General features: G+C 38.5%; 2 protein-coding genes and 1 long non-coding RNA gene across 6 annotated transcripts in view; 2 read left to right on the top strand and 1 right to left on the bottom strand.

Moving 5' to 3' along the window:
* Positions 1-1,988, top strand: part of Crmp (Collapsin Response Mediator Protein) — a 23,225-nt gene extending 21,237 nt beyond the window's left edge. Inside the window, exon 10 of the mRNA XM_071716231.1 lies at positions 1,609-1,988. Coding sequence (XP_071572332.1) covers positions 1,609-1,655 — 47 coding nt within the window. The 3' untranslated portion in view covers positions 1,656-1,988. The remainder of the gene's footprint in view (positions 1-1,608) is intronic.
* Positions 1-20,798, bottom strand: part of LOC139778331 (epidermal growth factor receptor kinase substrate 8) — a 23,274-nt gene extending 2,476 nt beyond the window's left edge. Inside the window, exons 1-9 of one of the 4 annotated variants that reach the window (XM_071716225.1) lie at positions 20,710-20,798; positions 8,153-8,225; positions 7,498-7,733; positions 6,799-7,138; positions 5,362-6,581; positions 4,485-4,602; positions 659-1,186; positions 291-462; positions 62-197 (exon numbers count right to left, since the gene is read on the bottom strand). In XM_071716225.1, the coding sequence (XP_071572326.1) occupies positions 62-197; positions 291-462; positions 659-1,186; positions 4,485-4,602; positions 5,362-6,581; positions 6,799-7,138; positions 7,498-7,733; positions 8,153-8,195 (2,793 nt within the window). In that variant the 5' untranslated portion in view covers positions 8,196-8,225; positions 20,710-20,798. Of the gene's footprint in view, positions 1-61; positions 198-290; positions 463-658; positions 1,187-4,484; positions 4,603-5,361; positions 6,582-6,798; positions 7,139-7,497; positions 7,734-8,152; positions 8,226-20,450; positions 20,626-20,709 lie in introns of those variants that run through there. The other 3 variants (XM_071716224.1, XM_071716226.1, XM_071716223.1) reach the window with 3 other exon arrangements.
* LOC139778336 (uncharacterized) lies at positions 20,523-21,895 on the top strand. The gene is made up of 2 exons (XR_011719545.1): positions 20,523-20,657; positions 20,728-21,895. It is a non-coding gene; the product is annotated as an uncharacterized lncRNA (long non-coding RNA).
* Position 21,896: the final 1 nt, after the last annotated feature.

The following is a 21,896-nucleotide window of genomic DNA, read 5'->3' as shown; positions in this document are numbered from 1 at the left end:
GGGAAAAAAATCGAAAAATGTTGTAAACGTTACAAAATTTTTTTCATTAAAGCATGCTTACTTCACATTCGTTTTTCGCTAAAGTTAGTTGCCCATTCAGCCTGCTTCCCTCGGACAGACCGCACAATTGCTCCAGTCGCCGTCGCGATAAATTGAACAATTCCGTGCCGTTCGTATTTTCCAACTGTTTGCAAATTCTACAAATAAAATATACTTGTATTTATTGAATGATGAATAGATCACAGTTCCGTTACTCTCTCATATCAGAATTATATATGTAGTCAATATACTTTTGCGAGAATCCTTTGGCTGCTAACCAAGTTTGAACTTCCCAAGGGGTCGAGTGTTGATTCAACCAAATTTCCTGCGTACTATTATTAATAGGAGAATTCGCTTTCTTCTCTCGAAATATCCTCAGAACGAACTTGAGCTCTTTTTGAACTTCTTCTTGACTGGAAATGCCTTTTGAAAGTAAGAGTAAGAATGCGCCACAAATACATTCACTATGATAATAACTGCTAATTATTTCATTTAATTACATTTAAATAAAAATCAATTTTATTACAAGTAAGAGTCGAGTTTTAACAAATAGGTACGTATAAGATGGATTAACAAGATAAAATAATTATTAACATTAATATTTGAAGCTAGTACTCACCATTGAAGAGTTTACTACTTTTGAAAGTTTCTGCTTTATTAAACGTAAAAGTTGTCGATGGCACAGATTTTTGAGTTTGAAGCAGTGGGGTAGATCCTATTGGCGTCGGCGGCGGCGGCGGCGGTGGTGGAAGTGGTGGAGGCGTTGGAGGTATCGTCGACGAATCTAATGCCGGTACAGGTGATGCTGGTGCTGATTTTAATGGAGATAGTATTGGGATTGATTTCAATACAAATAATGTTGGTGCTGATTTTGATGTGGGTAATTTTGGTGCTGATTCCGATGCAGGTAGTGCTGGCGTTGATTTCGATGCGGACAGCTCTGGTGGTAGTGTCAGTGCAGCCGGTGCGGGTGAAGCTGGCTTGTCGGGCATTGCATCTAGTATTATATCGCGAGGTGGTGAATGCACTTCCACGATGCTTTGTTGCGTATTAAGCTTTCCATTCGACCGAGAAATACTCTCGATGGAAGAAGTGCTAGATCTACTGCTATCACTGATGGATATTCCGTTGTACGAACTAATGTCGTCTGTAAAACAATTTTTACATAAATTAATTTGCATCAAATTGTCCTTGATAAGATATGATAAATTATTTATTGCACGAGTATTTGATTTGTTCACGGAATCAATACATCATAATGCATGCCAGTATAGACGAGCTTAAAATACGTGGAAAGGCTATAACTTACCCCAAAGCTTTCACACAAACTACACACAGTTTTATATTGGACGAACACTAAGCATATATAATTTAAGCATCATGTATAATAATATCTTGGATTCTACTAATATGAAATTTAATATCGGGATAATAAATCGCCGTTCGTCATATATGCATGTTTATTATACAAGGTGTGTTTTTTTTATCACTGCACTGAACAAAGTATCTTTATATAAAATATAACGAAATGATACTACAATTATATCTAATTGTCGTTGCGATTCGCAGGAGACAAGAGAAATGACGGGAACGACGACGACTCCTCGCACGAATAGAATGTTTATTAATAATAAGTGATGTACACATATAAAAAAATTACAGTATAATGAAATATACTGATGGATCGCATTCCCGGCCCGTGGACACACACATAAATGTCAAACTAATATTTCGATCGATCGCGAAATAAAGATAGGAGATAACGCGTAGTTGTTTACTTTTTTTACCTTTATACATTGTAATTTCTTATGAAAAATATACGTCGCATTGTAAGGAGCGTTTTATCAATACGATTACGATATATAACATCACAATCTAACAATAAATAAAGGAATATGAAGAGAATGTATCTGTAATAGAGAAAGAATAACAAGAACTTGTACTGCTTGTCCACGTTTATTATATTGCTCATTGACTTCTTGGTCGACTAGTTATTATCTCGTTTAAGTCAACACTTTGATATATGTAGGTTTAAATATATGACAATAAATAATGCAAGTCATAAAAAATAATAATAGCATCAATTCGATAAAATCGATTCTGTCTTTTATGCTTGTACTTTTTCTGTCTTTCTTTGACAGTAAAGATTTACAATTAGAAATATATCGAGAGAAGCTTAGGTTTCGTGTTACAGCGAAATTGATATAAATCATATGGAGACCATGATTACAAGAGATCTAGTTCGTCAGTGTTTCGTATTTTTGTATTTCTAATATTTTTAAACTTTACAAACATTTATCGTATATGTGTGTGTGTGTGTGTGTGGTGTGTGTGTATCTTTTCTCTCATTATTTTTACAGCTCTCTTTTTCCTCGTATTCCCTTCGGTCGTTTGTACAAGCTTATTTACATTGATACATACAAAATGCATGCGACAATGACACGTACAAGCAAGATTGGCAAAAAGATTCGCTACGTCAATAGAAGCTATTGATAAAACGGAGAAATAAACATGAAAATGTATCGTCAGATACCCTAGTAGCGCAATACATTTGCAACATGTTGGCTAAATATTGGTTGTATTAGAAATACAAAACACTGGCCCCTTGGCCAGTATTTCCTAATGTAAAGCATATTGGTTATTAATAAAATGCAAGTGCACTGCCAATATTAGCTCAAAACGAGAGAGCGCGTCTACTTAACAATATAGTACCAATATGAAAAATTAGTCTATACCCAACAAAAAAATTGGATATATATCCAGTATATTGTTAGCCAATATTAAAATATAATATAATATAATAAAGTTGTGCTACTAGGGTACGTATTTTCAGAGAAGTCGTTTTCTTTTCCTCCACAGTCTCCCAAACGATTCTTATCAAGAGCTTTTATCGAAATCGTAGAATTTGTTCGCACAATGAAGCTCCAGTAAGGACAAAGGACAAACACAGTTATAATTTCAACGGAAATATATATATCTAAGGTAGATTATATCATCCCAACTAATTTAACCGTTTACATATAGGTATGTATTTATATCGTTTCATACTCTGCATAACTTGCATTGCTTTATTAGTATAAGTACTTTTTAACGGAAGAAAATATCAGATCTTAGCAGGTTTAACGTCAGATATCGTAACATTTTCACTTATAAAGTAACATGTATATAATATGTATATGGATTCTTCTTTCTGCCATTATAAACTACATAGCTAAATTTGGTTAGTCGATAAATACAGAAGATAACATATATGTGACGATACGATCGATTATCAGAAGTATAACATTAGAAACTAGTTGGTAACTCTCAACCACGTTAAATGCTGGATGATTGTCATTATACTTTCATTAAATTTTAAGCGCGTTACGAGATTCGTGATTCAATTAAATGCTTTTATATGTGGTTGATAGTCACTGTTATCCAATAGCTAACAGATCTCAATCATTATTAAACGGCTTATTAATTAATTCACACTAAACGTGGTTCCAAAATCTTAACTTTTATACAAGTGTCTGACAATGTGTCTTGACAAATTGCCTTGGAAAGTAGTTTCCCTCGATAACTCTGCCATATCGCCATTATTGCGCTTTCTCATTTCTGATTATCATTAATCACAATGTCTGTATTTTAGATAACGACACATCTGTGATAATGATAAAGGAAAGTCAACAAAATAATCAAGTCAATCTATGCGTTTGAGAATATAAATTATTATGAATAACCATTTCATACGGAATGAATTATTACTTGATACATTTAGAATCGTTCTTCATACTTATTAACTCTTTCAACAATGACCATACAGATTGCTGGATTGCTGCAACGTTGTCGGCCATACAAGACAGAGATAGACAATGGCCTTGTAACGCAAGGATACGAGAGCAATGTACTTATATATGTATAAAAAAAGCACAATTTACCAGTGTTACTCTATAAACGATACATATATGCGTATCAGAATAATTGCTCTATCCGAAGAACCTAGAATACCACGCCCCCGTTGCAATCGTATAAATGGCTCACACAGTCTACACTCATATATATGTACATGTTTAAAAGAAAATCGTCAGATATTACAACATTTCTTCACGAGAGTGCTAATTGAAATGCTAATTGAACGATGATCTAATGGTTAATTATACTACAGTCCGTTTACAGTCTAATGTGATGCGCGTTCTCCTACCTCTTATGTATATTGGAGTATAGCTTTATTGGATTTAATAATATATCGACTTTAATGTCACCTCACCATATTAATCAAGACAGCATCTTTTGGAAGACATTCGTTGTTGCTAAAAAATCTTACTTATATAAGAGGCGATGAAAGCTGAAATTTATAGCTTGACACTTTCCTAATTCTCAGAAATTTCTCAAATTTGGATAAAAATAGGAGACAGATATATAATCGCGAGTTGGATAAATGACTTAAAAGTATCGAAATTCACCTTTTTTCCCAAGTCTTTCCTTTCTCACCCAATCAGCAGGAGCTGGCGGCGGAATCGCATGTGTTCGATGTGTGGTTTCCGGACCTGGACTAGTGCTGGTTCTTTCAATCTCCGAATCCTGTGACACACAATCAATTCTATTACAAATACATAAAATTTCTGTAATTAGCTTAATAATTCACATAATTCTCTTAATTATATGTTGATACTTTAGAGAGTGAATCTAAAGTCCTGTCTTTTGCAGCGTGTTTCAATGTAAACTTGTATAATTAAAAAAAAGTTTGTATAATTCATTGTTGTCGAAATATATATAACTGTACATAACTATACGTTATACTACCCTGGTGGAAAAATGTCTCAGAATTTTTTATATTATTAATCAGAATGCCTATAAAATTTTCAGACTTTCTTAAAATTGTTAAAATTTCTAAGATTTTTATATATTATTAATTAGAACATTTTTCAGAAAAACTTAGACAAAATAATAATGAAATATTTCAGATTTTTCCCGCCAACACATCTTTTTAGAAATGTGAATAAACATGAACAAATTCACGCAATTTTTCAGAAATTTTCATACATACACGTACTATAATAAAATATTCTGAAAATCTTCATCCAATTATTTCTGAAAGTATCCGAGAAATTTGATATATTTTTGCAGAATTTTTTATAAATCTTTAGAAAAATTCTGAGAAAATACGAGAAATTTTTTTCACCACAGGGTATATAACAATCTAACACAATCGTATATCTACTTTTGCATGCAACTATCTACAAACGTGCATATATTCACATTTGTCGTACTGTCACTACTGTCCATAATTATTCATCAGTAAGATATCCAAAGGTGTGTTCACCTCTTAATGACTCTCACCTCATAATTATAGCCGTGCCCTTGCCTCGGATATCTGCTGGTATATAGAGGATTGTTAAAGACGTCATTGTCAGCAGAATGAGTAGCGGGATTGTGAGGCGCAACGATGGTGTGCGGCACGTGAGCGACTTGCCCTCGGGAGTTTCTCGCTTTCCACCATTTCCTGCTATCGTCAAGAATCTCCAGATATTCGCCTCTGACTACCGTGAGCTCCTTGTCGTTGTTCGCCGTTCGTGGATAAGTGACTTGCACAATTTTGCCATGGCGCGCTACCAATTCATCCAGCCAAGCCTCCTGCGCTCTCTCTATACCGGCGGCTGCTCTGGGAGCTCTCTCGATCGAGTCTACGGAAATATCACTATGCGCCCTGGTCTGATCCACTCTCTCCTCGCGACCATACAATTCCGAGCTCGGTCCATAATTCCTGTCGAAGTATTCGTTACCGCCGCGCTCCTCCCGGCTCTCGTACTCGAGATAATCGCTGCTGTAATGCGATTCATCCACATCACGGTGATTGTAATAAGGATCGTTCTGTTGTTCTGGCAACTCGTCCCTTTTTTGTTTATCCGCATTCAATAAGGACGCCAAATGATCGTGATCCCTGTCCTCGGGAATAGGATACTCTGGCGACCAACCGTCCATGAAGATCGGATGGTACGGCGGCACGTGTCCTTTCCATTGATCGCGCGGTATCAGCCACGTGTCGCCCAGCGAGTGCCAGAGCTCGGTCTCTTTGCTGGTGACGCAGTTTATCAGCAAATTGACCGCTTCTCGCGTGAGGAGCGGCGACACTACTTTACTGGGTAAATTCGGATCGTAATTAGTATCGTGAGAAGCGTCCACGATGAGCGCGAGCGGCGTGAAGAGAAAGTGTACGAGTTCCGGCGCGTTGGGATCATGGATATGCGCTTTGAGCTTGGCTAATAGGTTGAACGAAAGCTTGAATTTCTGGAAGATATCAATGAACTCCATCTCGGGAGGTGGCTTTGCTCTCATCGTTAGCATACCGTCGCCGAGGTTTCTCTTCTTTGATTTCCGATTACGTCGTCGGCGCTCTAGCTCCCGAGACGCGGCAGCCGCGTGTTGCAGACGCGCGATGAACTTTTCGATGTCGTCGAAGCAATGATTTAAGATCGTCACGTCGCGCTCGTACTTCTCCGACGATGTCGACGACACCTCGTCGTTGTTCTCTTCTCGGGACATGTCATTCTGCCCGTCTGCTATGTTAAATTCACACACAGAGATATTCAATATATTAATATTAATATTATATTGTAATTATCTCCTTGAGAATTAGGCAGAGCTTCGATTTATGAAAGTTTTCAACGTAAGTTTTTATATTCAATGGTGTTTCAAGTTAATGGTAAAAATTTATTTAAACATTATTTTCAACGATAGAAAATATTACACAATTTTTTTACACAATTGCACACTCACCATTCGCCGCGTTGAAAGCAGACACCTGTTCCCTGACGTTAACGCCGTTCAAGGGTGGTTCCGGAGGCGGTAAGGCAGGTGGTGGTGGAATATGTCCTCTAGGGCCTCGGGGCGAGCCACCCGTGACCAGTTTTCCCATTTGCAGCATCTTCAGGTCCTCGACGAGGTCCTGCGCCGATACACTCTGACATTGGAATATGTGCATTTCCGCTCGCTGGCCAGAACCACTATCGTCAGCTACCGTAAACACCAAAATGTTGTTGTACATCTCCATGGGATCTCTCGACGTAAATGCCGTCGGTTCTTGTATCAAGGAAGCCGGAAATCGCTCCATAATGGCCTAAAATTATCAATCGTATATTATATTGTTAGGTGAATTAGAATCGCCGATTGTAGTTTGTACACGCAGTAATTTTGCGAACAATCTATATACTTTCTCGCGTGACATGACAAGTTGATACACGTTGATATAAGTTACATAGGTAATTCTCAATTAATTAATTTCGTTTACGACTTACGATATCACTTTATTATGGCCTCGAAGATTGTAACAGTTCTTTATATCGAGGATCGAAGACGTGGCAAAATATATGGATTTAATTAAAAGCATCGTTAAGTTCCGCAAACATGTTTTCCGGACGCCCGTGTATTTACGCGGCGCGGCGGTAGAATCTGTACGGCGTAAAAGAGAAAAATTACCCCTGTTTCGTTGTCCATGATAAGGACCCAGTTTCGCTCGAGACGGAGCTGCATTTTTTGACTCCAAATGCCATTGCTTTTTTCCAGTTGTAGAAGGCGGCGCATACCATCCGCCGGATAAACAATACCGGTTTCCTTCGTGACGGTGAACGTGGCCAAGTGCTCCATCATATACGTCGGCTCCGAGCTGCTGGCGCGACCGCCAGAAGTGCTCGACGGCCCACTGGAGCCGCCATCTGAAATGTGAGACTTGCCTTTAATAATTAATGCATAAAATTCTTCTTCCGATATTCCTCATTTCTTTGTTATTTATCCTAAGATAATACAAAGTGCTACTTGTGAATTTTCTTTCAATTTTTTAATCAATATTAATTTACGCAATGTCATAATAAAATTAATTCTTTTTTGCAGAATACTTTTTCTCATTCTTTTATTTGTAAAACAGTGCATTGCTATTGATATTTTAAATTTGTTATTCTATTCAATTCTGTGTTGGAGTTTACATATAGCATTTCGTCTTAATTTTCTCCAAAAGATTCGCGATAATCAGGTTTAATTGCCAGACAAACGGTACATTAGCGAATGATAATTTATTTCGAAATGTAATTAACTTGTTAATTCCACGGTATATAATCTAAATGAGCAGGTTGCTCACCTTTGTTATAAGCGGGGCTGTGACCACTGTTGTAGTACGGCATGGTAACCAGGATGTGCCGCGCTGGTTATAACTGAAACAGACGAGCCAAAGTTCCCATTATGAAACGTATCGCTAAAAGAGGCTTTGAATTATGTTTCAGGTAATAATTCGTCACGGGCGAGTAAGGACGTATACGAAAATCTTAATTGGCCTTCAGAGTTCGCGTTCGCAAGGCTCCGGTTAATTTATGCGCGTCCGGCTTCGCCGGCCGTCTTTTCATTTCGGATCGGTGCAGTTCGGTGTAGTCGTAAAGATATTGTTATGTTGCCAGGCGCAGAGTATCCGAGTTCAATAACTTAATGACAGCAACGACCAACGTCGATACTTGCACGTCGCACGTCGCATGTCGCATGTCGCCGCGGCCGTATATCCGGCTATCGGGTCAGCAGTGCCATACTTGGCGCTCAAGAAAGTCAGCAGAAAGCAGCAGCCCCTTTGCCCCTCGCTAAAGTGAAATTCCAATGAGTTTAATTCGTTTGCCAGACATGTCTGGAATTTCTCCTCTTCCTTCTTCTCCTCCTCCTCCTCCTTCTTCTCCTCCCAGTTTACTAAACTTCATTTTCGAAGGTGAAATCATGAAGCTAATCGTGTTCACTACTCGTTCGGACACTCTACTGCCGTTTGACTCGCGCGAGAGCAGTCTCGTCCACTTTTCACTTCCTTCTATACCTGTTTCGTAGTTGCATTAAACGCAATCTTTATCCACGATTAACGTGCCTTAAGATTTCCTAAATATCATATCCTTTAATGTAATATTTTGCGTAATATCAATATGTTATCTCTGTTTATTGAAATTAAATAATCTATACATATGAATTGCTTTAATTATCAGTTGAAGTATAATTGCTAGATAGCTTACTCAATCTTTCAAATATTTTATATCAAATATTATATATATATATATATATATAGTAATTTTGAAACTGTGAAATGGTTGTCGCAGCAATATTTTTCTTCTTCATGTTCTAGCGGAAAGATTTATCTATAATATTTATCATCGCGTGTAAATTGATGCGTCATAAAATCTACACGCTCGTCGATGGATCATTCCCGATAGAAGAGAAACTGAGACGACAATTCGTTTTTGCATAGCTATGTGCGAAGAATGTGAATATCTAAATTTGTTCCTAGAGAAATTCCTCCATAATATTCTCCTCTGATATAGAGTTAATCGCACATGCAAACGCACAACTACTTGAAAAATATTCGAACAATTAAAAAAAAGAGAAGTATGTAATCTATATATATAAATCCAAAATTCTTGATTTTGACGTGTATTTTGTTATTGCATCGGTGTTAAATCAAGATTTTTACAAGTATTCTGTTAATTTTCTTTAATACTAGACGAGTCTTATGATATTATATACGTAGATGTAAATATGTTCAATGAGTCCCGTAAATACCTTCAGCAACTGCGAGTTGTCAATCGCATTTGCGTAACTATATACATGACGACTGATCGTTCTTTCATAACGCTACGTCACATTAACGAGTTTACGTGAATGTAATATCTCGTTGGTGAAAAAAAATTATGCATTTCCTGCGATATTATGCGATTCAGTTTATACGCAAAGAAATCTCCAAACAAAAATACTTATAAAACTTTGCAAGTTTTCCGAAAAATAACTTGCTACGACATTGGTATATCTACAAATATGATAAACTAATCACAATTAAAATAAAATAAAAGTAATTGTGATTTATATAAAAAATTGTGATTTATAATAAAAAATTATGACTACCCTCTCCCCCACACAACGTGTGTTACGTGAATATGTGAATGGTAATATTTTAGGAACAGCGAGAAATCTGCAGAAATTTTTCTTCAAGTTTCTCTTCTTCTACTTGTATGGATCTTGGTCTCTATTGGGACAAGCATTCTTCGAGTCATTAAATTGTGGTTTAATTGTTTAGTTGACTGCGCCCGTTTATAGTTTCGAAAGTGCAAACAAGCGCTTCTAATCGCGCGAGCGCGAGCGGTCAGGCGTTTCGCTTCGAAATTTTCGCTCGCGATTCTTTAATGATTCGGCAGCTAAGTCGGCCGCTAAACGTAAATCTATTCGGCACGTAAGAATGAGTAATAAGGAGATACTTGTTAAACGATAAATAATTTTGATTCGCTTTCACCGACGTCGACAGGTTGTTCGGAAGCAATTTTGCAATTCACGATGGGATTAGATACCGTGAGAACGGAAAGAAAGCATTGTTATATGACAGGCACGTCAATCGGTTGTCATTTCGCACAATGACAAGTAAGTAGCGCTGTTAATATGGGCTAGACTATTCTTTACATCAAATAACTCGTGTAACTATGTGACGTAATTAAAAAATGCTTACAGTATGTTAAAAATTATTAAACATTTCTTACATAAATAATATATCGTTATATAAAGTAATGAACGATCACAGGATGAAAGATATAAATTAATAATCGGAGCGCTTATCAGAGCGCTTACATGCACGTTTCGATTATTTCGAGTATTTTGAATTTCGGAACGATTCATGATTATTCTATACATTGTTCGATTTAATATCCGGCGAGTGGAATAATATCAGATAAATTATCACAATAATATTTTATGCAACACTTCATACGTTCTAATGAGGGAAGGAGAGGGCAAAAGAGAGAGAGAGAGAGAGAGAGAGAGAGAGAAATATGGTTGCCTCTTTTACTGGCATTCGCGGTCTAGGCTGTCGTTTCATTACAAATACGTATAATTTTATGTGCTAGCGAATTTGGATCACAGAATTATCACACATCAAGTCGATTGATTGATAGTATTGCGATACGTGATCTGAGAAAAATTGACGTTTGGAATCGTCATATCGCATCGGTGGGAATGCAACTTGTATATTTACATGTAACAAAAAGGATTATTGTTTTTTTTTTAATTACACTACTATCCTGACTGCAGTTATCACTAATGAGAAAAAAGTCGCAAAGTCCTGCTTGACGAGTTATAATAATAATTGTATATAGAGAGTCTCAAATTTTGTGTATTATACTATTGCACTTTCTTTCCGTAGATTCTTTGGTCAATTTGGTTGGTGGCCGACTTATTCTTGAGAGAAAGTTTAATAAAATACACCATCTACTTTAACCTTTTTAATTTTCAGCTTATCGCTAAGATTTTCTTTACGTCATTTTTCTCCAGGCTAAAACTCTATGCTATATTTTATAAGCATAGAGTTATTTTAAAGCCTAAAATCATTACGGCTTTCTCAATTCTATCACGTTCATGTATCTGTACATATACACATTTTATTATTTTTTATATATTTAGTCATATATTTTAAGTTTATTTCCTTGTTTCTAGTATAAGTTTAAATTAAAAAAAGAAATAATATTAATCTAGCAATCTAGCGGAACGGGAATTGTAAAAATGAGGAAATAAAATTACGGATATCGTATGAGATATTAAATATAACTATTTTGCCGGCGAGGTTCTCACGCACTGTAGAGTCTGTAGACTGTAGGTAGCTACGACTCGACGTGAAAGAATTCCTGTTCGCAACGCGGTTCTAATGCTGGCCTAAGGATCTCGACGGAGGCCTAACACACAGCAGTCACGGCAAAAAGGGAAGGGAAAAGGAAAGAAGGTGAGTGGGCTTCGGTGTGTATGCCTCTCCACGAGACCCAAGTTACCAATGCGTTTCGATCCTGCATACCAGGAATTCCTCATCAACGCTCTGAATTCTAGATTTTAACATATAACCGAGAATCCCTCTCTTCACGGAATCAATATTTCCTGACGATATATCAGATGTACAGAATGACGTCAACAAAAACTACCGAGTTATTAGAATCGAAAATAATTGTATACATTGGAGATATTTTTCTCAACTTTATATATAAATAGGAACACAATTTATTGCTCTAATGAGAGTTGGATTTAATAATTCTTCTTCCAATCTCGAGAAATGAACGCGAATCGGCATATGCAAATGTAATCTCGAGAAATGAACATAAAATGCGTGTAGAAGAATGCGTATCCCAAGTATCTCTGAGAGATATCACTTTGTAAAACTTTGTAAAGATTGGATTATGCAAATTTTGTATCAGCGCGGAATGTTAGCATACGAAAAGGATATTACAACACACATCCAAGTTCTCATTGAGAATACCATTTTTTTACGTCACCGAAGAGATGCACCTAGACGTCCAAAGTGCGGAAAAAGAATAAAGAGTATAAGTCTATTATGAATATGTACATATGCGTAAACGTACTTTGCGACAAGTCTCAAACGTAATTATTTATGGATACGGACACACCTCACGTGCAGAAAAATTTAATCGTGGAATGCGTCGTATCGTGGATTCGCTACCTTGAATTGTACTTGACACCTACGAACGGTTTAACCTTGGAACCACTAAATTTTGCGTCCAATCGTATTGTAGGAGCAGACAAATATACAAATTGATTTTATGCAAATCATCTCTCTCTCTCTTTCTCTCTCTCTCTTTCTTTCTCGCTTGCTCGCTTTTTTATGACATTCCTTTGATTTCTGCAAATTTTTATGCGCATATGTGAGTTTTTTTCGCTTTAATTACAAATCTCGAAAAATAAAGAACGTGAATTTTACTTGTTCGATATATTTATGTATCGTGGAAAATAAAATATCTTGATAATTCGTAAGAGTTTTCGCAATGTTCTATTTTTACTCCTTACAAACCGTACAAAGTGGAAAACTCTAAACGTAATTTTCGCCTATGCCAATGGGTTAACAACCTTGGACATGGTCGAGATGTTCCACGCACTGGCGACGGAAGGGAATGCGAGCAAGTATTTTGTTGCTCGTGTGCGCGAGCGCGAGCGCGATGATAAATCGAGATGATGCACATTTTACGATGCACATTTTACGATCCACGTATACGAACGTTCCGTTAACGAAGGCATAAATTTCATATTTTCCGCGGCATTCGTGCTCAATGCAAAACCCGATAGATAAGAGTCGGCGCGACACGATACGTTGTGTCAAGAGCCTTTAAATTAAACGACGACACGACTAATCTCGGAAAAACGTACCGTTTGCATCCTCAGCCCTTTCTCCGTTACGTCATTCCATTTTTATTTAATGGTCCGTCTAGGTAACAAGCAGTTACCGCGTATGTGATTGTGAGAAACAGAAAAAAAATAAGTTCAAACATCGTTATAATTGCAATGAATTAAACTCCAAGTTCCAATTCTGTAAGTGTGTAAGTTGTAGAATAAGTTCGATTCTAAAGAGTCCAAATAATTTTTATATTATTTATTTGTTAATTCTGTTCTTTTCTTCCAAAATCCAAAGAAAAGCGAGTTTTTTTTTACTTTATATCCTTCCGCTTCTCCGGTGTAATATTCCCGTGACGTAGACAAATTGATCGTGCCGAAGACGTTACCTCGCATATGCCGCTCTTTTATGGAATTGAGGTTTCTCGAAGTCACGGCGCACCTCAAGAATCGGCAATGCACCTCGGGAATGCAGCACGAGCCGCAATTATGTCTGGATGCACCATGCACGTGCGCGGGTTGCATCGCGCGCTCGAGAAAACGTAATCCAGGAGAATGTCTCGATTATGATTCGCCGTCTCTATCGCTCTTTTCTTGTCCCTCTTACAATAAGTCTCTCTATGCGTTTCTTCAATAAATTAACGACGAATTAAAATTGGCACGAAACGAAAATATCGGAGAGTTAATTCTTAAAATTTTGACATATTGCGCAAACGTTTTCACGCCATACTATTGTTCTCGTAAATAAGTAATTGTCAATGTTTCTTTCTCTGTTTTCCTTTTACAGATTACATACGTAACATGTACAATATTGTCTATATATAATATTCTAATATATGCTATACTTAATTACAATAATTATTATAATATACATATTGACAGAGTCGGTTAATAAATATGCAAAAATTATCGGCGTAAGGTCCACTTTCAACTCGTCAAAATTATAACGGCATCTTTATGTCCGCGCACGTATACCAATCCTCTCCTTTGCATTTATCCAGCAATTTCGTTTATGCGTGATCGGAACTCGCGTGCCGCGACCGAGTGATATTATCGCGTTGGTCATTTTTATTTTTTAAATATATTATTGGGGCACACAGCCGCGCGGCGATTTTACAGGCCAGTAGGCACAGACGTGTATGCAAATCGCAGAAAACGTGGAAAAGGCATAGGCATCGGCATCGGTACACGGCTACACGTAGCTGTAGCTGCATGTAACCGTTGACGCGACGAATATCGCATGTTACCGTAGCATTCAGTCAACGTTGATATACCGTTGATGAATATTTACGATTCTTATGTATCGTCATTATTGAAATTGCATTTCGTCATACGCAACAATTCGTAAACTTTTCTAAATACACGTACAATTTTATCATTTTTTCAACACAATTACTATTATATAATCATTTTATAGAATGTTAATATCGCGATTATTACGGTACAAATACAAAGCAATCGTATGCGAATATCATGCCATCCTCCCTGAACGTTTCGCAATTATTACTTAATAATGTTTGTCAAGATATTAACTTTATACATATATGAGACGCATGTGGGATGCACATGCAAATCGTAGTAAACGTGGAAAATTTTCAGTGGTAATAAGTCATACGCAATCAATTACAATAATTTACAGAAACAATTCGATATAACGCCAATATTTTTCAGTTACAATCGATTATCGCTTATTTACATTTGTTTGTTTAAACATGTGTTTAATGTTCTAGGAACAGGTAACAGGTACTTGAGGTACTGTCTTTCTTGGAAAAAAAGAAATATTTTGATAAAGGCACGTCGACCTGGTGGGAGAATAACCTTGCGTAAACGATATTTCCACATGGAGCTAAATGAAACTTTAGTCGTTCCACTCTCATACATACATCCGTAAGATCAGCACGCCGCGCCGGCGCGGCCGCGGCGTGGCAGTGCATGCCGGTAAGACACGTCGAAAGTAAATAGTAAATATCTACATTGCGGACGTGAACGTCTATATGAGCGATGGAAAAGTAGAAAGAAAGTTACCAATGCACCTCGCGCATACCAACGGCGATCTGTTCGCGTCTTGTCGCGAACGAGTTTTGTAGTGAATGGACCGAATCGCGCGCGGCGCGGCGCGGCGCGGCGCGGCGCGAATCAACTTTTCACTCGACTGCTCGGTTCGTTGATTAATCGCTAAGGATCAATTTCATTCTTGCGCTCGATCATCTGTTTATCGAATGAATCTAATTTGTACGACATGGTACGCTTAATTCCATCGATTCGAGAGATCACTCGAGATAATTACATCCCGAGATCAAAAGAATATTAATTTTAATTGTATATGCTTTACGCTAATTCTCTCATCGTATTTAATCGGATAAAGGTGCGAGCTGAAGTTTAATGAACTTGTAGTAGAAATCTCGTACTTGTTGGCGCGATCGACCGATTCTAAGTATATAACCGCGATTCTAATAATTTTACCCATCAGAGTAAATAACCGTGTCAAATGTCAAATGTTCTATAATTATTAAGAGCACTAGCTATAGGAAAATAATGTGATTAATGTCTAAATCACAGTGTGTAAAATATAATAATGTTAACATATAACATGTTTATCTTGTGTGGGTTAACATATAATATCTAATAATTTACAAATTATACATCGATATATAATCAGAGAAGATACATGTATTGATTTTTACACGTGTACTCTGATAATCGTACAGATTTTCAGCGTTTCGGAATCACGATTTGTCAAAGCTGTCAGAATTCGCAGACGATAGAGAATTACCTTTCGCTCAAAGTGCTCGAACGTAGGTAGGTAGTAAGTACGTCTAATCGCGGCGCGATCGCGCGAGGAGAGTCTCTCATCGCGTCAACATCAAAAGGACTCGTTCACACGTATAAACGATCCTTCGGAAAAACATTCGTATGGAATGCGATGCCCGTATGCCGAGCGCGTGTAATGACGTTTTCCAAATAACGGAGCCCGCAGGTGGAAAAAGAGATGCGAAGAAAGGAACCAGAGATTATAAAAAATGCATTTAAGGCGATTTCACAATGGCAAGCGTAATATAACTCGCACTTGACGATACCTGTCTCTCTCTTTCTCTCACAGTGCAATTTGACGTCTACAGAAACGTAAAAACTTTACGTTTACGATTTCGCGAACAATTTCACGAGGAATGCACTGCGCTGATGATACCAAATGCATACTTATTGTTAGAGGTTTCAACGTTGCGAAAAATTGACTTGACTCAACTAGACGTTAGTCAAGAGATAAGTAGCTACGTTCTTATTTCGCGCTATTCTAACAGGTGTAATAAAAATGGAAATATCGATATCGATATCGGTAATTTGCGCTTTGGCGAAACGATTCGCCAAAACTGCCTAGCAAGTATTGACTAACATATTTGCAAAGTGATTTATGTAATGTCTTAAATAAGTTATGTATATAATAATAAAATTATCGTATTGAAATTATCGGTATGTAAAGAGAAAAAAGATACAAATATATCCGGACAAATAATGTATGAAAAATTATACCAATGAACCCGAAGCCAATAAATATATTCACAATGTGTGTCACGGAATCACAGATGTACTAAGAGGTCAACAAACTACTGCTACGTGAAACTACATTTTCCATACGTATGCCAGAGTGAGAAAGCAGGTCAATATTGAAGGCAAATGCACGCAAAATCAAGATAGAAACGTTACAAAATACTTTGCATTACAATTAATTAAAATAGTATCGCTGAATCAATAAGAATAATACGATTGGAATGTTTTGGTTTTGTGGCTCATTCTAATTTTCCGTTATAATATTAGAAAAATACTAAAACACGAATAATTACTAATTTCTGTTTACTAATTCTCGTCGAAGAGGATATTCAAATATTGCATTACGATGCTCTCCGCTGATCATTTATCAGCGATATCAATTTAGGACAGTTAAATAAGAGTTGCTCGGAATATTTATCTTAATCCATTATTTAAAGCACACATATACACATGAGAACGACAACGTGTCATATTTCGAGAAACTCGATAAATTCTAAATTCTGCATTGACAGCATTCGAAAGGATGAGAATCGATCCATGCGTAGTATAATAATCAATAATGAGCACTCGTGATCCGTGTCACGACATCGTTGGTCTTACGTGGGAGATGACGTAGGCATTTCGTAGGCGTGAATTACAGGTGTCGTTCGACAGTGGGATGCTATAGACGCGACGACGACGACAACGACTTGAACAAGTTTGATCGGATTGCTAAGTATATTCTCGCCGGCCGGCGCGCGGCGCGGCGCGGCGCGGCGCGGCGTATTTTCTCCGCGGTGTACAAGTTGAATTGAAATTTATCTTCGTCGGTTGTTAGAGGTTTTTGCTTGATCTCGACGACGATGACGCGTGTCCGATCGAACGTAAATAATCACGCATGCACGCGATCTTCGTAATAATATAACGTACATTTTCGCGTCTTGGAGATAAGCAAGATAAGTAGAACTCGACAAAACGATTATGCGCGCCATTACCGATTAAAGACGAACAATACAGTCGTGCCGCGATAGGAATGCAGCTCGTAAATGTCACGGGCGGGGAGCCGAGAGCTAACGGGCAACTCGGAGATGTTTATTGCTCTTCTCGCCTTACGAGACTAGTACTGTATACGAGACACAGACACGTCCGTCTTGGACTTGTGCCTTGTGCCTGCTCAATGAAAAGGCGCCGACATTACGAATTACGATTCTCGTGTGGCTCCGAGCTACGGATACCGCGCGATACCGAGGACTACCGATACCGATCTCTCTTTACGAGATGCTGGGCTGCTGGGCTGCTGGGCGCGTAACTGCCGCTTCTTAATCTTGACAAACGCGACGACCACCTTTTAATTTTAAGAGGAATACTTCGTACGATTTGGATTAGCTGTATTTTTTTACGAAAATAAAATAAAATAAAATATTGTAAAACAAGATAAAGAAGGGGACTGTAACAAAAACGAGGCTATTCTATAAACTATAAAGAATATATAGGAGGAGTGTTGAAACATGTAATTATGCGTAACTCCTCTTCATGGGATATTCACGCGTATGGTTACCGCGATGTACCTTTACATTCAAGTTTAATTTTGAATAATATAGAATTAAATTGGAGTTGTACGTAGTTAGCTATTACTTGTATATAACTGTTATTTATAGATAATAGATACATAGAGTTACGAAACTGCGATTCGAATTTGATTAAAAGCTTATAGAGTTCGCGGATAAGGGAATGGAGATTGCACGTTTTACAATCGCGAGATAGACCAAATGAGGATGATCAAAGGTCGGCGATCGATGAATCATCAGATCACGATAATGATAGCCCGATAAGAATTAGCGAATCGACATTACAATAGCTATAAGCTATCGTGATCGATGTCGCGCGCGCCCAATATAGATAACGTGTCATTATTGTTCCTGTCACATTCGTGCCATGTACAAAAGAATAAGAATAACGAATTTTACGATTCACTTTTGCGGTTGGAGAGAGAAAGAGAGAGAAAGAGAGAATATCTTTAGAAGTCTCATTTATACATTCAACGAAAACTATAACTTTTGAACGTCTTGCAATTGTATTGATAAATATTTCGCGAAATAAACGATATTACTTTATTGATTTGCTTGTCGATTTTATAGTCAAGCTTCTATCGGTAATAGAAACTAATAAAAATGTAATGGTTTTAGCTGTTATACAAATGCATGCCACGATTTTTTTTAATATTTTAGTGAAGATCCGCGATATAGAGACTCGAGAGAAATCAAGACGTAATCCAGATACAATGAATTATCCGACAATTAAGACTCCGTACCGTCCAATTAGGAATCCTTAATTAGTTAATTGCGCCTCGCGCAGGCAATTCTGAAGTTGGTTTTAATGTCACCGGAAATGTAATTGTATCTAATTATTTGCGCAGTTTTACTATTCAGATAGAATTACCCGTCACGGGTGATCTTCGATGTAAGTACAGAAATATATGTCGAATTATTTCCTGAAATGTATGCAACTGAAGAGAGATGCGTATTACATACATAGATATATAGAAAACGAAACGTGATCTGTGATTCACATTTATGATTCATACGATCATACGATAGTAGGCGAATCGTTAATTTTTTTGTCATCTTCAATTTCATTTTTACAATCTTACATTCATATAAGATACGTGATACAAATTTCTTGTTTTTGAAACTAAAATTTCAAAAAACTTGAAATTAAAACGTGATTTAAAGCTGGCAAATTTTCTCGGCCTTTTTAGCTTTGTGGAATATTTATATGCAACTTAGGGTTAGATAGAGAGATTCGCGAGTTTTAAAACGCTACTCCACTCTAGCGAGCAAAAGGAGGTGAGGGGGTGTGGGATTGATATTATCTTTCTTTTTTTAGTAGGTATTTGAATATCTCCGGGTCTACAAATTTTGTGCTACAAATTTCGCGTTAGTGAATTCAGAATTAAAATGCGCCGGCGCGGGCGTGCGAAAATCTTGCGTCCTTGTTCAGTTTCGTTTGTACATCTCCCGTTGCGATACTCGTATAACTTTGCGAACTTGAATGACGCGATTCGGACTTGAGATGCGACCCGAGAGAATGAGTTTCAACTTTGCTCCCTTATTCTTTGGTTTTGTTGGTACACCTCCCATTGCATTGCGTAGTACTGGGCACTGGCTAATACTACGAATTTCGATTCACGTCGATGACGTGATCCGGAGTTAAAATGCAACGCGAGCGAGTGATCCAGCTCATCCAGCGCGTATGCAGCGGTGTGGGAACGGGAGCGGGAGCGGGAGCGGAGCAGAGTGCGAGCGCCTTTCGTCAGCACGATTTTTATCTGCCGACTCTGCCGTGCGTCTTCTCGTCGCCTTGTCGCCTCGTCGCATGCCAACGCAGGCTTGCCAGGAGTGCCAGGCTGGCCAGGCACGCAACGCTGACGCGGCCATGCACGTTGCGGAGGACGGAGGACGGAGGACGGCAACAGGTGTGCGCGGCGCGACCGGGCGATTCGCCTCGGCGGCGGCGTCGGCGCTGCAACGGTGCTGCTTCGAGCGTTACGACTTACGACGGCCTCGGGCCTCGCGATCGCGTTCCCTCGCACAATTTCCGGAGTATCGTCTCTCTCTCTATCTCTCTCTCTCTCTCTCTCGTCGACGTGTCGACGTGAGATTCGTGTCGATCGGTCGAGGTGAGGACGCACGAGACCGACGTCTCGTAGGCGCGCGAGCGCGACAAACGGGATCGCTTACCTTATTTACAAATTTTTCACAACGCACCGCACGCGCGCGCACACTCGAAGAGACGGTGACAGGCAGAGGGCAGAGGGCCGGGGAGAGGGAGGCACTCGGTCCCGAGGCGACAGAGAAACGAGCGGCGCGGCGGAGCTACGACCCGAACATGCTCGACCGCGAATACTCCGGCGACTAATCCGACTTTCCGTTTTCCGACTGTAAGCTGTAAGTCGTAATCCACGACGCACCGCGCACCGCGCACCGTCCTTACCCTTACCTCACTTACCTGTCCCAGGTCCCAGGTGCCGAGGTTGGCCGAGGTGCGCCGCGCCGCGCCGCGTCCGCGGCCGCAACGCGACGTGCCATTGGTCCAACGCCACCAGATACCAGACACGAGACCAACATGGCGCTCGGGCCCACTCGAATCGGCAATCTTCGCCGCGATGCACGCGATGCCTCAGGATCGTATTCAATCGTATTCGAGACCACGACCACCACGACTGACCACGACCGCGGCGAATTCGTCCATCATCTTTGCAAACATCTTCTCGTCTCTCCAAACTTTCAAATTTTGAACGAAAATGAAATAACGCCAACAGGTGCACCTACCTGGGTATCGTCGGACAATAGATATATAATTTACATGTATATTAATGCACGCGCGAGTCACGGCGAGTGACGCGAGGCGCGAGGCGAGGCCCCGCTCTCAATCACTCAATCAAGTTGCACCTGAAAGACGCACCGTGAAAGACGAAGAAATCCAAAGACCGGTATCGGTATCGGTATCTCGAACCAATAGAACTACCTGTTATAAAGGGACGGTGTAAGAAATGTAACTTGAGGAAAGGTGGAAAACACCTGTTGAAAATGCAGTTTAATTGACTGGGTTGTGGCTAATGGTGGTCAATTTAATTTCGTCGCGCGTATTTAACGAATGTCGTATGACGTATAACAACAAATCTAATCGTCTAATCTTATTCAATAAGACCAAGACAAATTCTCAAATAGGGCAGTAGTGGAGAGTTGGAGACAGGTATAGGCACACCTTGAGGAAAATGGCATTCGTATTCCGGTTGAATGGAGAGTCTAGTCGACCGGAACATCAATCTCATCGAAAAGAAATTGTCTCCGTTTAAAATTTATAAAAAATTAACTCGACAACTTGGAAAATATAAATAAATCGTTGATTTTGTTACAATAATTATCTACATTTAATTATTTGCATTGACTACGTTGCATTGGTAATGTTAGACTTAATATTTTTACAAAAAATAATAAGTAGAAAAATATTTATAAACCATATAAGCAATTAAATTCACTGTATATAGAACTGATTTTTACATTGTTTTGTAAAATAAGTATATATTTTTAACCTCTGGAGGATGGAAAGCCTATTTTAGGCTCCACGAGGGAGCCTAACATAGTATAACACTTTACACATATATATATATTTTTACTTATAAC

This window comes from Temnothorax nylanderi, unplaced genomic scaffold, assembly GCF_030848795.1.
Source record: "Temnothorax nylanderi isolate EJ_2023f unplaced genomic scaffold, tnyl_v1.0 TNYL_tig0179_pilon, whole genome shotgun sequence".
Taxonomy (NCBI): domain Eukaryota; kingdom Metazoa; phylum Arthropoda; class Insecta; order Hymenoptera; family Formicidae; genus Temnothorax; species Temnothorax nylanderi.
This window is presented reverse-complemented; position numbering and strand designations above follow the sequence as displayed.